The 16,052-nt window shown below is 43.7% G+C and overlaps 1 protein-coding gene across 2 annotated transcripts; it reads left to right on the top strand.

The window, feature by feature from the left end:
- The first annotated feature begins 166 nt into the window (after nucleotides 1-166).
- sf3b1 (splicing factor 3b, subunit 1) lies at nucleotides 167-16,051 on the top strand. 2 transcript variants are annotated; one of them, XM_085248608.1, is made up of 24 exons: nucleotides 167-319; nucleotides 1,670-1,842; nucleotides 2,054-2,155; nucleotides 2,282-2,396; nucleotides 5,054-5,133; nucleotides 6,466-6,651; nucleotides 6,738-7,200; nucleotides 7,284-7,396; nucleotides 7,492-7,689; nucleotides 7,781-7,882; nucleotides 8,422-8,601; nucleotides 8,701-8,787; nucleotides 9,130-9,400; nucleotides 9,671-9,816; nucleotides 10,073-10,219; nucleotides 10,456-10,581; nucleotides 12,216-12,437; nucleotides 12,525-12,707; nucleotides 12,792-12,903; nucleotides 13,488-13,608; nucleotides 13,686-13,817; nucleotides 13,937-14,209; nucleotides 14,367-14,583; nucleotides 15,419-16,051. In XM_085248608.1, the coding sequence occupies exons 1-24, from the start codon at nucleotides 292-294 to the stop codon at nucleotides 15,575-15,577; spliced, it is 3,936 nt and encodes a 1,311-aa protein (XP_085104734.1). In that variant the 5' UTR covers nucleotides 167-291; the 3' UTR covers nucleotides 15,578-16,051. The 2 variants fall into 2 exon arrangements, with proteins under 2 accessions (XP_085104734.1, XP_085104735.1); XM_085248609.1 differs by lacking the exons at nucleotides 167-319; nucleotides 1,670-1,842 and having other exon boundaries at nucleotides 2,122-2,155; nucleotides 2,282-4,708.
- The last annotated feature ends 1 nt before the right edge of the window (nucleotide 16,052 follows it).

The raw sequence follows: 16,052 nt of genomic DNA, 5'->3' as shown, positions 1-16,052 counted from the left end.
AAATGAGGAAGGACAATTGGAGGGCTGCGTCAATTAAGACTTTTTAATGGGGTTTAAAAAAAAATTAGGCTAGTGGACATTACACATCAAACATGGACGGAAAGTTACATACTAATTGCTTCAATGTATCTACAACTTTTATAAGTATGTCAATATACTACGTCTAATACTTATGCTACTACTAGCAATATAACTACTGAGCGATTGGAAACTGGTCTGAGAACAGCTGGAAAGACACGGAACTCTGAATTAAGTCACATCCGCTTTCAGTCTCGAACAACCGCCACCAAAATGGCGAAGATCGCCAAAACGCACGAAGGTAAATTACTGCTAAAACCTCCATAAATATGTTCTGTTTTACCATGTATTTTACTTTATGGTGTCAGTAAATATTGCGGTGAATTTTCTGGTATTTCTGTTGACGGTAATGCTCCTGTTTATTTGCGAAAAAGGCGATAAGCACCAGGCCTTATACGACGCAACGCGGAGCTTTAGATAATGGCGCTGGTGGTTAGTGCTTAGCTTTCTTGTTAGCTGGAGTGGACTATTTTTCTCAGCTTATTGCACAGTTGCATGCAATAGTAGGCGCCATTTGGGCTTTTTGTCTTGGTCAGATACGCCTTTAAGCTAGTATTACTTGTTGTTGTTACTGTGTAATCCAAGGGATGGTAATTCTTTAACGTCTCAGTGATTCTCGTGGCTAACCGAGTTAGCATTAGCAACCTCTAACAAGCGTTTACCATGCCTACAGCAATTGGTGTTCGGCAGCAGACCCTGATATTAGCTTCAAAGTCGGTGTTCTGTAGCAAGTATTGGTAATAGTTAACCCTTTTCTGTAAAATATTCTAATGCACTTTTTGGACATGACTTGACTGAGAGTTACATGACCCAGTTTTTGTTTGTGAAAGCAGAAATTATGTCAGTAACGTTTATTTTTAAAGCGCTGTTCACAGGCGTGCATTCATAAAGCCCTGTACTGCAAAATAGAATAAAATAAATGCATAAGATTAAAGCAACCTCACAGTAAAGTAAATAAACAGAGTGAGCCAAACTTAATTGTAGTGCGGGACTGTTCCAATGTCTTGGAACAGATCATGGTTACATCAAAAACTACAGTCATATACGGTGATATTAACAGGCAGAGTGTAAGGAAGTATTTGTGCTTGATTTAAGGTGTGAAAGTGCAAATAAAGGCCCGTTTGCTAGTCTTTGCCAATCAGTCCAATTCTCTGTGTGGGGTTAAAGCATTTTTTTAACGACTAAATCTCTTTGAGAGCATCGTTTGCAAGTACAATACCCCATCTGTTTTTTCTCTTTGCTAAGAAACACTGGAGATCCTTCTAATTAAATGTACAAAAATTCCACGATGAAGAGCTAAAGGCTTTTTTTCTTTTTTCCTTTTATGAAGCATTCCTTTGTTTCCCTGTGCCAAGGGATGAACTAAATTAAAAAAATATATATATGGGCATGTTATCAAATTTTACAGTACGCTCTATCACACTGGTTTTACATCCTTATCCAGCACAAACTGAAGTCATGCCTCAGATAAATTTCAGTAAATATAATATTTATAGATTCCATTCACCACTGCTGATATCGGGGTGTATGTCAGTCATCCATGCTTACCTATACAGGTAGTTTTTCACCACGTTTCCTTGTGCCCCTACAGATATCGAGGCCCAGATCCTGGAGATCCAGGGGATGAAGGCCTCCCTGCTGGAGGATGGAGAGCAGGGAGTGGGCCTGATCTCCACTGGCGTTTTTGACCCAGAGATCTATGAAGGCAGCGACAGTCGCTTTGCAGGATACGTTACTTCCATTGCTGCCAATGAGCAAGAGGAGGCAAGTATTTGGTTTTTTGTTTTTTTTTTTCCTTTTCCAAATCAAACAAAGTAGCTTCTTCCAAGAATGCTGTTTTGTGAGCCACAGGTTGTCCTTTGTCAGTTTTGTAAGGAGCTTGACTGCTCCCCTCTGCTTGCTTTGGGGATTTGAGGAGAACCTTGCCAGTTTGGCAAAATTTGAATAGACTCATTTATTCTCTTTCTTACCTCAGGACGATGAAGATGATACGTCAACAAGCTTGTTGGGACAAAAGAAGCCAGGGTACCACGCGCCAGTGGCAATACTTAATGCCATTCCACAGTCAGATGAACAGGTATGTTCATTCACTGTTTGGGCTAAATTCCAGTTAAAACGGGATCTAATTTTTTAAATGAAAAAACAGGCTTGTACAAAATCCTATTTTACTAATCATCGCATGTTTTGTGCTTAATCTTTGCAGTACGACCCATTTGCAGAGCATCGTCCACAGAAGATTGCAGAGCGGGAGGATGAATACAAGGCTCGGCGCAGACAGATGATCATCTCTCCTGAGCGTCTCGACCCCTTTGCAGATGGTAAATTTTGTTCTTTTGTGACCTTTTTACATCTTCCCAAGTTCCTTGCCTCCTCCCCCTTTTTTCTTTTTCTTTTTTTTCTGTTTTTTGCACCAATAGTTTTTACTGTTCAACCCTTCGACCACAATGCAATAGCTTGCCTCCCAGACTCAATGCCTTCCCTGTGGTCAATCCTTTCCTCATGTACATTTTGTGTCGCTGTTTTTCTCCCACTATAAATTTCCAACTGTTTCCAACAAATGTCAGTGTGGGCTCAAAATTCATTTCCATAATTGCAGTTTGGGACAGTGTTGTTGGGATTTTAATTTGGTGCATTCATTAAAGGTATTATAGGGTTACCATGCTTTTCAGGGGGAGAGGTGGTTAGGTGTTTATTGCCTAACAAACATGGGTTGCAGATGGGTTGTGTGTGGGTCGAAGGGTTAACAACCCAATGTGATTTATGATGGGAAAGTGCAGTGTCCGCTTGTCACAGAAGTTGAGGATGAAGGTTAGCTCATTTAGCTGCCCACGTCCTGTGCTTTACCACACTGGGCACAGCTTTATAGGTGAATATAAAATATATAAGGGGAATATCATTAATATGCTCTGGTGGTAGTTGAACCAGAAGCATAATTTTATTTTCTTTAAGAGTTAACAGAGAAACTTGAGAGACTTGTCAAACTGCAAATTGTCTTGGGCCTCAGCGTAAAGCGCTGCCTAACAAGTAGGGCTGTCCCGAATATCATATTTTTGAGCTACAGCAATTCAGAGTTGATCAAACAGCGTGGGAACCACGAAGTTTCTGATTGCAATAACCTGAGAATGCAAACATGGGATTTGTACATTTATACCAAAGGTGCATCTACTAGGTGGATGAGAGGTAGCACTGGAAGCTGCCAGTATTTTTATTACTGTGGCAAAGTCAGACAAAATCACCACATGCATGTAAGGATAATGGCTGTGCTGGGATTGTGGTAGTATGTAAAAGGGTCATTGTAATTAAGTCAGAAGTTTAGGCTCCGTGGGTGCAGCTACCACAGGACAGCAAGGTGCTTTGCCATAGAGCAGTACTGTCCATTGACTTTCTGCATGTTGTGGCAGTTGCTTATTTATAACAGTGAGGTGAGATGATCATTGTTGCAGTGTAGATTATTGTCACATTCTTATAAATCCATGTTGGTAAACTGAATACACACACAGTTCATACATTTCCAAATAGTGGAATATTCGGGTACAGCCCTAATGACAAGTTATTCTTTCCAATGTGGCCAGCTTTCCTACACATTTTTCTCATCTTTTAGGCTGAGCCTGTGTAGCTTATCATGACGACTAGTGCTCGGACTGAAAACCAGAAACTGTAGCTGTGAGCCAGCTATCTTACCTCTTTCCATATTTATTGCATCTTCACTTCCCCTGACACTGTGAGCTTAAATGGCCTGAATGTCTCAGGTTTGGTCTAGGTATATTCAACCTGCATGTAGAGAGGGCTCTTTGTACAAAGTTGTTGTTTCAGTAGAGTTTTATTTTACAACTCTCTCTGTAAAATAGAAATATGTTATCAAGAAAATTGTGTACCAAAATACCACAGGCCCATACTAACTGTCCTTAATTTCTCTCCTACAGCAGTACTGCTTTGCCAGTCCTGTACTGCACTCTGTTAAGGGTGCAGCAACTCATCCTGTGTAGGTTATGGGGAACACTGAGAACGGTGCACTTGTCAGTTTGGTCAGGGTCCATTGGCTGCTTGTTTTGGTGGGAGGCTGTGAGGGGAATCAGATGCAACCCAGCTACAACAAACCTCAGTTCTCCCAGCAGCCTCTTTTGAATTTGGCTTATCGGATTCCAACAAGTTGACATAAAATATTCCCGTAATGGAAGCAGACTGCCCAAATATTTGATTACATAAATTTATCTCTGTCCCAAAAAGGAAGTCAAGATCTTGATGTATGATGTTTAAATAATGAGTCCATGTGACTCTGGTATTATCAATATTTTTTTTCTAGTTTTGAATGCAAACACTCACATTTGATTTTATTGTGCTAATGTCCTTCTTAGGCATAGCCTCAAAGTCTTGACTTCATATTTATCTGCTACTGTAAATACCTGGGAAACTGGACCAAAATATCATGGGATTTTTTTCTAGATTGTGCTAATACCCCAAGAAGATGCTTTATTTTTTTTTTGCCTTAAATCAATGCATCACAATGGTATACTGTTGTGTGTGAGTTCAAACCCTTTTCCAAAGTGTTACTAATGGTAAAGAGAAATTTTCTAGGCTTCTTTTCTGCCGGTTGAAGTCTGACTGCAGATGGACCCTTGGCACTGAAAGTGTACGTATTCTGAAGAGCACAGCCCAGGACCCCTGCATCAGTGATGGCTATACTTCTTAATCCACTTAAAGAAAACACCACAACCTCAGCTCTTCTTTCTATGTATCTTCTTGTTTTTCATTAGAATGCTATGACTGTATGTAAGAAAGCCAAATGTACATTTGTATGTAATTTATTAGGACTGTCAGTCAGCTGTTTATCAGAGCAGGAACATAAGTTAAACTGTTGGTAACAAGAGTCAGGGCTAGCTGGCTGTGTTTGTGCTTGCTGTGTTTGGAATAACTCGGGGTTGTGGAGCGTACGCTGATGAGTATCCTATGTTCTTGTTCATGCTCTTTCGCGCAGGGGGCAAAACACCGGATCCCAAGCTGCAGGTTAGGTCGTATGTGGACGTCATGTTGGAGCAGAACCTGTCCAAAGAGGAGGTAAGATGCTGTTTATCTACACATTATTATCATCAGATATCAGAAACGGTCAGATGACAGTCCTTTAAGTCTAATTTAAACCTAAATGAGAAACCGCAAACCAAAACTGAACCTGGAAAAATAAACACTCCTTGTAAATCCTTCTTTCCTGCTTGATGTGTTTATATGGTTGGCAAACCAACACAGTGTCTGTAGAAATATCAGATCACTGCCACAAAGATGATCTGGTATAGTGAAGACTCATCTCCACTGTTGTAAACTGCACTTGCAGTGGTCCCTTTTCTTCTCTTGAAGCGCTTCTTCCATTAATACCTACTCTGATCTGATCGGCTCGACTCGTTTTTCAGTATAATCGAGTACCGCATAATGTGTGTGGGGTTGTTATAGCAACGTGGCTGTACGTCCCATGATGTTATTTGTATGCGAAATGAACACCACAACAAAAGTGAACGTCAAGACGACGGCATACCTGCTGCTCGGTCTGTGGCTTTCCATCAGACTCCTCATCAGGGACCGCGGTGTTGTTTCTGTGCAGCCGATTCCCTCGTTCCTGGATTTCAAAAATGGCAGGAGACACTCATGACTCATCGAGTGATGCCACTGCAGTGTGACGGCGCCACATTTTAGTACCCGCTCCGATCACTTGGACACCCTGCCAAGCAGGTACTAAAAAATGGTACAGGCACTAAGGTTTAATTGAAAACTGTGGCAAACTGTGACGAGTCGATCCGAGTAGGAACTAATGGAAAAGGGGCTATAACTGCAACCTGCAACAGATGGAGGACTTCATTTACTGCTACCCTCAAACTCAGTACGGCTGCAGAACAAGGACTACTGTTACCAGCTGAAGTTCAGTGAATCCAAAGTTAATCCACAGAATGTGAGACTCCCTGTTGGAGAAGGTGCTTATGTCGCCAAGTTATTAGTCATAAAGTAATTGACAAAAAAATATTTTCAGCTGAGAAAAATTTAAATTAAATTATTTCATCATTAATTTTAACAAAGTGTGTGCCATTCATATCCACACACATGTGCACATGCAAACAACACCGCAGCACAAATCAAATTAAGCTTTTTGAGACTTGCTGTCATCTGTATGAAATGATCCATAGGTGTTCAGTAGAGTTGAGCTCTTGGGTGTGAGGCTGTAACAGGATTCATAGAAATTTCATCATTTTCAAATGAGTTCTTTAAGCCTTTATGCCCTTGGCTGAACTGTCGACCCGTCTCTGTTTAGATAAAATGAACAGACACAGTCACCAGATATCTTTATAGTCTTTCATATCCATGAACTCTGTATTTATCCTGACATTTGTGCATCTGTTCATGTAGAGAGAGATTCGTCAGCAGCTGGCAGAGAAGGCCAAATCAGGGGACCTGAAAGCTGTTAATGGGTCTGCTGCTGCCCAAGCTGTCCCTAAACGTAAGCGTCGCTGGGACCAGACAGCTGACCAAACCCCCTCCAATGCTACACCCAAAAAGATGTCCAGCTGGGACCAAGCTGATGCCAGTGCTGAAGTAAGCTTAAAGAATATCACCCAGTAATAAAACATAAATCTGTCTTGCATATCAGTTTTCTCACTGATGTTTCTGGTCCCTTGCAGACTCCTGGACATACCCCTGCACACACACCTTCAAACAGCCGATGGGATGAAACCCCCGGCCGCCCTAAAGGCAGTGAAACCCCAGGGGCCACTCCCAGTTCCCGAATGTGGGACCCGACTCCTAGCCACACGCCTGCCGGTGCTGCCACACCAGGGAGAGACACGCCTGGCCATGCCACACCTGGTCACGGGGGAGCCACAGGAAGCGTTCGCAAAAATCGCTGGGACGAGACTCCAAAGACTGAGAGGGAGACCCCAGGACATGGGAGCGGCTGGGCTGAGACCCCAAGAACAGATAGAGGAGAAGAGTCAGTGGGCGAAACTCCGACTCCAGGAGCCAGTAAGAGGAAGTCTCGGTGGGATGAAACCCCTGCCAGTCAGATGGGCTCCTCAACACCACTTTTTACCCCAGGAAAAACTCCCATAGGCACACCAGCTATGGAATTGCAAACCCCAACTACAGGTAAACAGCCTTACTCTTTGTTTTTATTATTATTAGTCTTTCTTCTACTTGATTATAAACAATTAATCTTCTGTTTTCTTCAGCACACATGACTCCAGAGCAGCTGCAGGCATGGAGGTGGGAGAGAGAAATTGATGAGAGGAACCGACCTCTAACAGACGAGGAGCTGGATGCCATGTTCCCAGAGGGCTACAAGGTCCACGTCTATTTGATGCATTTCATTTTCCAGCAACAAGCATTAGTGAAGGTCATTTATTAGACTGCAGTGCTGACAGGTGTTTTTCTTCACAGGTGTTGCCGCCTCCTGCAGGCTACGTGCCTATCCGTACCCCGGCCCGTAAGCTGGCAGCCACGCCCACACCTATTGGAGGCATGACGGGCTTCCATATGCAGGCAGAGGATCGCACCACAAAACAGATGAACGACCAGCCCTCAGGAAATCTCCCTTTCCTCAAACCTGATGACATCCAGTACTTTGACAAACTGCTGGTGAGCATCAGCAGGGATAAAATAATGGCACAGTCAGTGTGAGCCAGGTGTTTGTTGTGTCTGAGGTTCATGGTTTTTGTCTTGGTGCTAGGTGGAGGTGGATGAGTCCACTCTGAGCCCCGAGGAGCAGAAAGAAAGGAAGATTATGAAGCTGCTGCTGAAGATTAAAAATGGAACTCCTCCCATGAGAAAGGTTGGGTTTTAATACTTTGATTAATCATTCTTGCTTGTGGCCAAACTTGAGCTTTGGAACAGCATTAAAGTTTCCAGTTACAAGATCAACACCCAGCACCGAGGTTTTGTGGCTACAGGGTGAATATTTGCTCGCTACACAACGTTCTCTCTGAGGAGCTGCTGCTTACAGCAGAGGTCACAGTGTAGACCTTCATGCTCTGCTGTGAGCTGCACACAGAAACCACCCGGTCTCATCTTATCATGACAAGTACCAGGTTCCTCTAGAGTTTTAATCACTGTTCACAGCGGAATAAAACCCCAGCTTCAAATCTGACTTTTAAAAAGGTTTTGCTGATTTTGCCCCAAAATAAGATTTTAAAAAGCTTTTCCTGTCTGCAAGTTATAAGTCTGTCACCATCTTTGTAGAGTTCTCATACAGGTTTTGTTTCAGGTTTCTTTGAGTATGAAGTCTCTCCTGTGTTGTTTAGTAACAGATTTGCCAAATATACTTCAGAATTTGACCATTATCTGACTGGCTGACCTTCTCTTTCCTCTTAGGCTGCTCTGCGTCAGATCACAGATAAAGCTCGCGAATTCGGAGCAGGTCCCCTGTTCAACCAGATCCTGCCCCTGCTCATGTCCCCCACCCTGGAGGATCAGGAGCGCCATCTTTTGGTTAAAGTCATTGACCGCATTCTCTACAAACTGGATGACCTGGTCCGACCATATGTTCACAAGGTGGGCTCAATGTGAACGATCATCTGTGACAGCTCAGTTTAAATGTTCAGTGGTTTCTCAGTGTCTTTGACAATCTAAATGTCCTTTTTCTGCATGCAGATCCTGGTGGTTATTGAGCCGCTGCTCATCGATGAAGACTATTATGCCAGAGTGGAAGGCAGAGAGATCATCTCTAACTTGGCAAAGGTAACATGGAGCACCTTATTCTTTTTGTCTTTTTATCCCATAAACTATATGGACTGTGGTTTGTGCGAACCATTCTCGCCTGTTCAGCCAGTCCGTGGTCAGATCAGGGCTAGTCGTTCGCTAGATTAATACCAGCATGAGAGCTAGCAGACGGGACGTTTATGCCTCGTCTGTTCTCAACCTGCACCCGCTGGTTACAATCCGCCATCATTAGCTGTTTATGTTCTGTCACCATGTCTGCTCAGCATATCTCTGATCTGTAGCAGCATTTAAACTTGGCTCGAGACATGTTTGTGAGGTTAAATGATTGAAAGCTTGGTGTCTTTCCTCTGTGTGTCTCAGGCTGCTGGTTTAGCTACTATGATCTCCACGATGCGACCTGATATTGACAACATGGACGAGTATGTCAGAAACACCACCGCCCGAGCCTTTGCTGTTGTAGCCTCCGCCCTCGGGATCCCCTCTCTCCTCCCTTTCCTGAAAGCTGTGTGTAAAAGCAAGAAGTCCTGGCAAGCTCGGCACACAGGCATCAAGATTGTGCAGCAAATCGCCATCCTCATGGGCTGCGCCATTCTGCCTCACCTTCGCAGTTTGGTCGAGATTATTGAACATGGTAAGTGAACTTAAACTGTTCGTAGCGTTAAATAGTACAGAGTTCAAAGCACTGGCATCCACAGGCTTATTATGTGGATGAGTACGTTCTCAGTTTGTGAATTTGAGCAGAATGCAGGTGTACACCTTTAACTATTCTAACTAGTAAATGCGTAACTGCTAATTTGCCCAATTTTTCATTCACATGACGTGTTTTGTTTTGAGTATACGTGGGTTGCTGTTGTTGTTAAAATGCATTGGAGCTCTGACCATCGACTATTCGACTCTGCAGGGCTTGTGGATGAGCAGCAGAAGGTGAGGACCATCAGTGCCCTGGCTATAGCTGCCCTGGCTGAAGCTGCCACACCATACGGTATCGAGTCCTTTGACTCTGTGCTGAAGCCACTGTGGAAAGGCATCAGGCAACACAGAGGAAAGGTGAGCAGGAAATTTGGAAAAAGCATTCACAGCATTGAGCGCAAGATCAGCACCCAGCACTAAGCCTGCCTGTGGCTGCAGTGTGAATACTTGCTTGCTATAGAGTCTCCTCAAAGGAGCTGCTGCTGTCAGCAGAGGTCTAATGAGAGACCATTAATATGCTGCTGGAAGCGTCGGACATTACCAGTTATTGTAAAGGGAAAATATGTGAAACATGTCTGCGATTGTGTCTTATGTTATCCCCTTTGGTCACCAGGGTCTGGCTGCTTTCCTCAAAGCTATTGGTTACCTCATCCCACTGATGGATGCTGAGTATGCAAACTACTACACCAGAGAGGTGATGCTGATCCTCATCAGAGAGTTTCAGTCCCCTGACGAGGAGATGAAAAAGATTGTGCTCAAGGTAAGGAGACTGTCTGTGAGGAAGCACCTCCAAACTGTCAACTAACTTCCTGTAACTCGTTCTCACCTCTTCAGCCACATAGGTGATGAACATTGTTTGCTACATGAGCACCAGGATTGCCAGAGCAGCTGCTAGCATTTCCCCTCTGCTGTCTTTCTGCACCCATTGGTTACATTAAGGTATCTTTCTGGATGTCACAAGAAACTCATCAGTTTCCCTTCTGTCTTGCCTCATAGGTAGTGAAGCAGTGCTGTGGCACAGATGGTGTCGAGGCCAACTACATCAAGACTGAAATCCTGCCCCCCTTCTTCAAGCATTTCTGGCAGCACAGGATGGCTCTGGACAGACGCAACTACAGACAGGTTCGCGAAACATATTCTTTAGCTTAAAATATATTTGAAAATCTAATATTGTCAAAATAGCTTAGAAAAGGAAATGTGTGGTTGGCTCTTTTTCCTAAAACTGCTGATCTTAGCCCGTTTGTGGGTTTTTTGTGTTTTTGATGTATGAGATTAGGGCTGCCACAAACTATCATTTTGATAGTCGCCTAGTCACTGATTATTTTTGCGTTTAGTCGACTAATCAGATCATGTCCATTGGACGTAAAACGTACAGCTTATTGCACCAGCAGCATCTGCTCTTATATAACTATCATTAGCTTACAGCTTGAAGTGTTTAAGGTATGTGCTAACTAAAAATAAAGACAAGATGATAGTTTATTAAAATTTTAATGAAATTTGCAGATTGTTTCGGTGGAGTTTAATAAACTCAGCCGTCTGCTCCTTGCTATCTAAAATATAACAGGACCGGAGTATATTGAGCATCTCACACTTCTGATAATCAGTTGTCTGCTTGATGTTTATTCAGCTGTGTAAAAACTATAACTTTAATCTCAGCCAAACCGATTTACTCAGAAACAAATAAAATACTGAAAAAAGCCAAACAATAACATTTTTAAGTTATCTAAGTCAGCGGTCTCAGACCTTTTTTGCGCCACGGACCGGTTTGTGCCCGACAATATTTTCACGGACCGGCCTTTAAGGTGTCGCGGATAAATACAACAAAATAAAACTAGTACCGGTACCGAAAAAAAGATTTATTCATAACACACGTGAAAAGACCCAGGAAAACCGAGTTAACGGTACAAACGATAACAAAATAACTCTGAAAACCGATAAAAACCCTGAAAACCATACATTTCACACCTGAGCTTCAACTCTCACGGCCTGGTACCAAACGACTCACGGATCTGTACCGGTCCGAGGCCCGGGGGTTGGGACCGCTGATCTAAGTGACTTATGTATCATGTTAACCTGAGTAGGGAAAGACGGCGTTGGGTTTGAAAACGATTTGCTGGGAGTCCGGTGTTCTCACAGGCTCTAGTGAGCCTTGCCCCCAGCTGGTGGGTAACAGACGTCTCCGAAAACGTCAGAGCACTTTTGAAAAAATATGTGGTGTCTTGATAAACCGAGCAGATATTTGAGGTTTACACAGCTACATTCCCGCCTGAAAATATGTTAAACGTTTATTTTGTGCCCAGAAAGAATAATAAGAGTTATATTAAAACTAACTAGCTGTCGCCATTGTTGGAAACTGAGCAGGTATACACCCGACCCGTCCTTCAAATCTGGGGAAATGAAGGGCGCATTTGTCGGAGTCTTCGAATTTGGGCGGTCTTCGTCGTGTCGCTGTAACGTAATCGGCCTACAAATGCGGGTACTGGAGGATGCGGTTCCTGAATTTGGACACAGCTACGATACCGGGCACAGCTTCTTCTTCGGGGTTTCCTGTATTTGCTTCAATCGACTCTGTCGTCTGCCTGTCATGTGACTCTACTAGTGGAAAATAATGGTGTGCACAAAATAGACCAACAGATCTGATCACACAACTCAAATAGACATTTAGGTTATAATCTAGTCGGCAGTTAAACACACCGTGTCCTTAGAGTTGTCTGAAGCTTTGCACACTCGTCTCAAGTTATTATCTCTTTGTCCAGCTGGTGGACACCACAGTGGAGTTGGCTAACAAAGTGGGAGCAGCAGAGATCATCTCACGTATCGTTGATGACCTGAAAGACGAGGCAGAACAGTACAGGAAGATGGTGATGGAGACCATTGAAAAAATCATGGGCAACTTGGGCGCAGCTGACATCGACCACAAGCTGGAGGAGCAGCTGATCGACGGTATTCTGTATGCCTTTCAGGAGCAGACGACAGAGGTGAGAGGGAGTTATAGAGAAGTGGGGTTTTTTTCACAATATTTTGTTTCTTGTTTTGTTTCATACTCCATGCTCTTTGGTCTGCAGGATTCTGTCATGCTGAATGGTTTCGGTACAGTGGTGAATGCTCTTGGGAAGCGCGTGAAACCCTACCTGCCACAGATCTGTGGTACGGTACTGTGGCGTCTCAACAACAAGTCGGCCAAGGTCCGTCAGCAAGCTGCTGACCTGATCTCCCGCACGGCCGTGGTCATGAAGACGTGCCAGGAGGTACATTCAGCCTATACAGCATCCGAGACAAATATGTAACAGAGTCCACACACTGACCTCTTCTGCTTGTCCCTGTCCCTGCAGGAGAAGCTGATGGGTCATTTGGGAGTCGTGCTGTACGAGTATCTGGGAGAGGAGTACCCTGAGGTGCTGGGCAGCATCCTTGGAGCGCTGAAGGCCATTGTGAACGTCATTGGTATGTAACCTTCACCGATCACAGGTGTATTTTATTGATAGGATGTAAATAAACGTCTTCACATTTGGTTTCATCTTGGTTCCTGAACTTCGCAGTTGTTAGTTTTGACTGCTTCCGTCTTCCTTTTGGAGCCAAAAGTGATCATGGTTACACAAGAGGGTGGAGTGCTAAGCTATCAGCTAACACTAGCAAGCAGCATTCATAAAGTGGACAGCTGTCTCACACAGATGCACATACCTGCTAATTTGTATTAGAACACTCACCACAACTGAAACAGGGCTGAAGGCCTAGCAAGCAGTTACAGCCGCGACCCTCCTAATTCTTGTATCTCGGTGGATGAGTTATAAAAAAATAATTTGTAGAGCCCCTAGGCTCTGTACTAGGCTTTGGTACAGAGTTTGACTGTCATTGAAGCTCGATAGCAATCAGTGCACCTTTGAGAGTTTGATAATAAAAATGTAGCAACAGCTACAGTAACATTTTCCCACCTCTTGTTCTGTTCTAAGTAACAAAGTTTACCTGCACCTCAGTCCCATCTCAGGGTGTGGAAAAGGACCCGTGCTGATATCTGACCTCATTTTTAGGCATGCACAAGATGACCCCACCAATCAAAGACCTGCTTCCTCGTTTGACTCCCATCCTGAAGAACAGACATGAGAAAGTCCAGGAGAACTGCATCGACCTGGTGGGCAGGATCGCTGACAGGTCAGTGGTGACAAGCCTCAACCTCAAGGTTTGTGGATATGATTGTGTCCTTTTCTAACTTTTATGTGTATTTTTAGGGGTGCTGAGTATGTGTCTGCCAGGGAGTGGATGAGGATCTGTTTCGAGTTGCTAGAGTTGCTCAAGGCACACAAAAAGGCAATCCGCAGAGCCACCGTCAACACGTTTGGTTATATCGCCAAAGCCATCGGGTGAGTACCTTCTGTCACGTACACACCTTTTACATGTAAGGTTTCATCTTCGTTTTGTCTCGGCTGTACGCATTAAAGTGGATCTAAAATGTTTTTCTCTCTGACCTTCCTCCCTGCAGTCCTCACGATGTCTTGGCCACTCTGCTCAATAACCTTAAAGTCCAGGAGCGACAGAACAGGGTCTGCACGACCGTAGCCATCGCCATCGTTGCTGAGACCTGTTCACCCTTCACGGTGCTGCCGGCCCTAATGAACGAATACCGCGTGCCTGAGCTCAACGTGCAAAACGGTGTACTGAAGTCCCTCTCCTTCCTGTTCGAGTACATTGGAGAGATGGGCAAAGACTACATCTATGCTGTCACGCCGCTGCTGGAGGATGCTCTCATGGACAGGTATCAGCATGGTTTAATTTGACTGATTAGTTTTGATAAAAACTGTGGCAGGGGAAGTATTCATATCTTTTCAAACTCTTTACCCACACGTGAGGGTTAAAGACATCAGTGAATCCTGCACCTTATGTGTTTCTGTGTTCTGCCCCCCCCCCTGCAGAGACCTGGTCCATAGACAGACAGCCAGCGCTGTGGTTCAGCACATGTCCCTCGGTGTCTACGGTTTTGGCTGCGAGGACTCCCTCAACCACTTGTTGAACTACGTGTGGCCCAACGTATTTGAGACGTCACCTCACGTCATCCAGGCTGTGATGGGCGCTTTGGAGGGGCTGAGGGTCGCTCTCGGGCCCTGCCGCATGCTGCAGTACTGCTTACAGGTCAGGACCAGAAATTGGAATTATGAAAAAAGATGTGTGTCAGGATTTTTGTTTGCACACTAGTGCTGTCAGCTAAAAGATTATTCATACAGAAAAGTCACACAGATTCAAACATGCACATGCTACAACCACAAGAGAGCAGACCGGGACAAGAAATGGAGTTACTCGTACAGCTGCATTTTAATATAAACACGTCTCTTAAGAGCTACACAGTAAAGTTATAGAGGGAGGATATTTGATAGAGCTCTGCTGTGGAAACATGGAGAAGTGTTCTTCTTTTACTCAGCACTATCAGGAGTCAAACATCACAAAGCTTAGCTCCATAAAGACCTTTTCATGAACCTATTCAGCTTTCATACAGCAGTAACACTTCCACATATTTCTACAAACTAACAAAATGCAAGTATTTTCCAATGTTGACAGAAGGTTCGAACCTTCTGTCAACATTATAGATGCTGTTTACCTCGAGCTCTTAATCTGAATTCACACTTTGTGTGTTACTACTCTACTCATCACCTGCAGTATAGAGTGTGTGAAGTGTAAAGCAATGAGAGCTGCATCTTGTATGCATGACAGAAGATTAGAGCTTCTTTAAGCCCTCAGCAGTGCTGGGATTTACAGCTGTTCCAGTGGAAATCCAGCTTTGCTCTCTGTGCTGCTTTTCACGAGTGAATATTTAATTCTTTCTTTAGAGAGAGATAAACAGAGACAAAGAGTCAGAAGCAGTTTTGACTAAGTTCTGGTCACCTGGGGGTTAAAATGGGCCTAACTTTAAAAGTTTGAATCATTGTGTTTGTATAAAGCGTAAACTCAAAAACTGTCTGGCGTTCTGCAGGGTCTGTTCCATCCAGCCAGGAAAGTGAGGGACGTCTACTGGAAGATCTACAACTCCATCTACATCGGCTCTCAGGACGCCCTGATTGCTCACTACCCACAGGTCTACAACGACGACAAAAATGTCTACGTCCGCTACGAGCTCGAATACACCTTGTAAATAAAAATTTAAAAAAATTCTCTCCCCCCCCAAAAAAAAGAATACAAAAAAAAAAATCACACACTCATACACATACATACTTTTCTCCATCATTTATTTAGCAGCTGTGTTTGTCACATTCAGCTTCTCCTGTTCACTCTGAACTGGACATGAAAAGTAATCTTGTAGAGTCTGTATGTGTGGGGTTTTTGTTGTTGTGTCTCCTCCCCCCCCCCCCCCCCCCCCCTTTCGTTTCTTTCTTCTTTTTTTTAGTGTGCTGTAAGAAACAGCTGAAGTCAGACAAGCTATGATTTAATTTTTTTTTAAATGCAGAGCAGTCTTTACAATGTTTTAAATCTGGGTTTGTTTCTCTTTGTGTCTTGATAATTGATAGGACTCAGTACCAGCCACACTTTTTCCATGTTTCACACCACCTCTGTTCTTATTAGATCCATGCTTTATTTAACTGAATAAAATGTTTGTGTATAAAAATCAG

This window comes from Mchenga conophoros, linkage group LG16, assembly GCF_057382185.1.
Source record: "Mchenga conophoros isolate Kocher_MC1m ecotype Shallow Benthic linkage group LG16, M_conophoros_male_GT1.1, whole genome shotgun sequence".
Taxonomy (NCBI): Eukaryota; Metazoa; Chordata; class Actinopteri; order Cichliformes; family Cichlidae; genus Mchenga; species Mchenga conophoros.
This window is presented reverse-complemented; position numbering and strand designations above follow the sequence as displayed.

Coding starts and splice junctions, on each gene's coding strand:
- sf3b1 (XM_085248608.1), top strand. CDS start 292: ATGGCGAAGATCGCCAAAACGCACGAAG. Junction 320..1,669: donor GATCGCCAAAACGCACGAAG/GTAAATTACTGC, acceptor GTGCCCCTACAG/ATATCGAGGCCCAGATCCTG. Junction 10,582..12,215: donor ACAGACGCAACTACAGACAG/GTTCGCGAAACA, acceptor CTCTTTGTCCAG/CTGGTGGACACCACAGTGGA.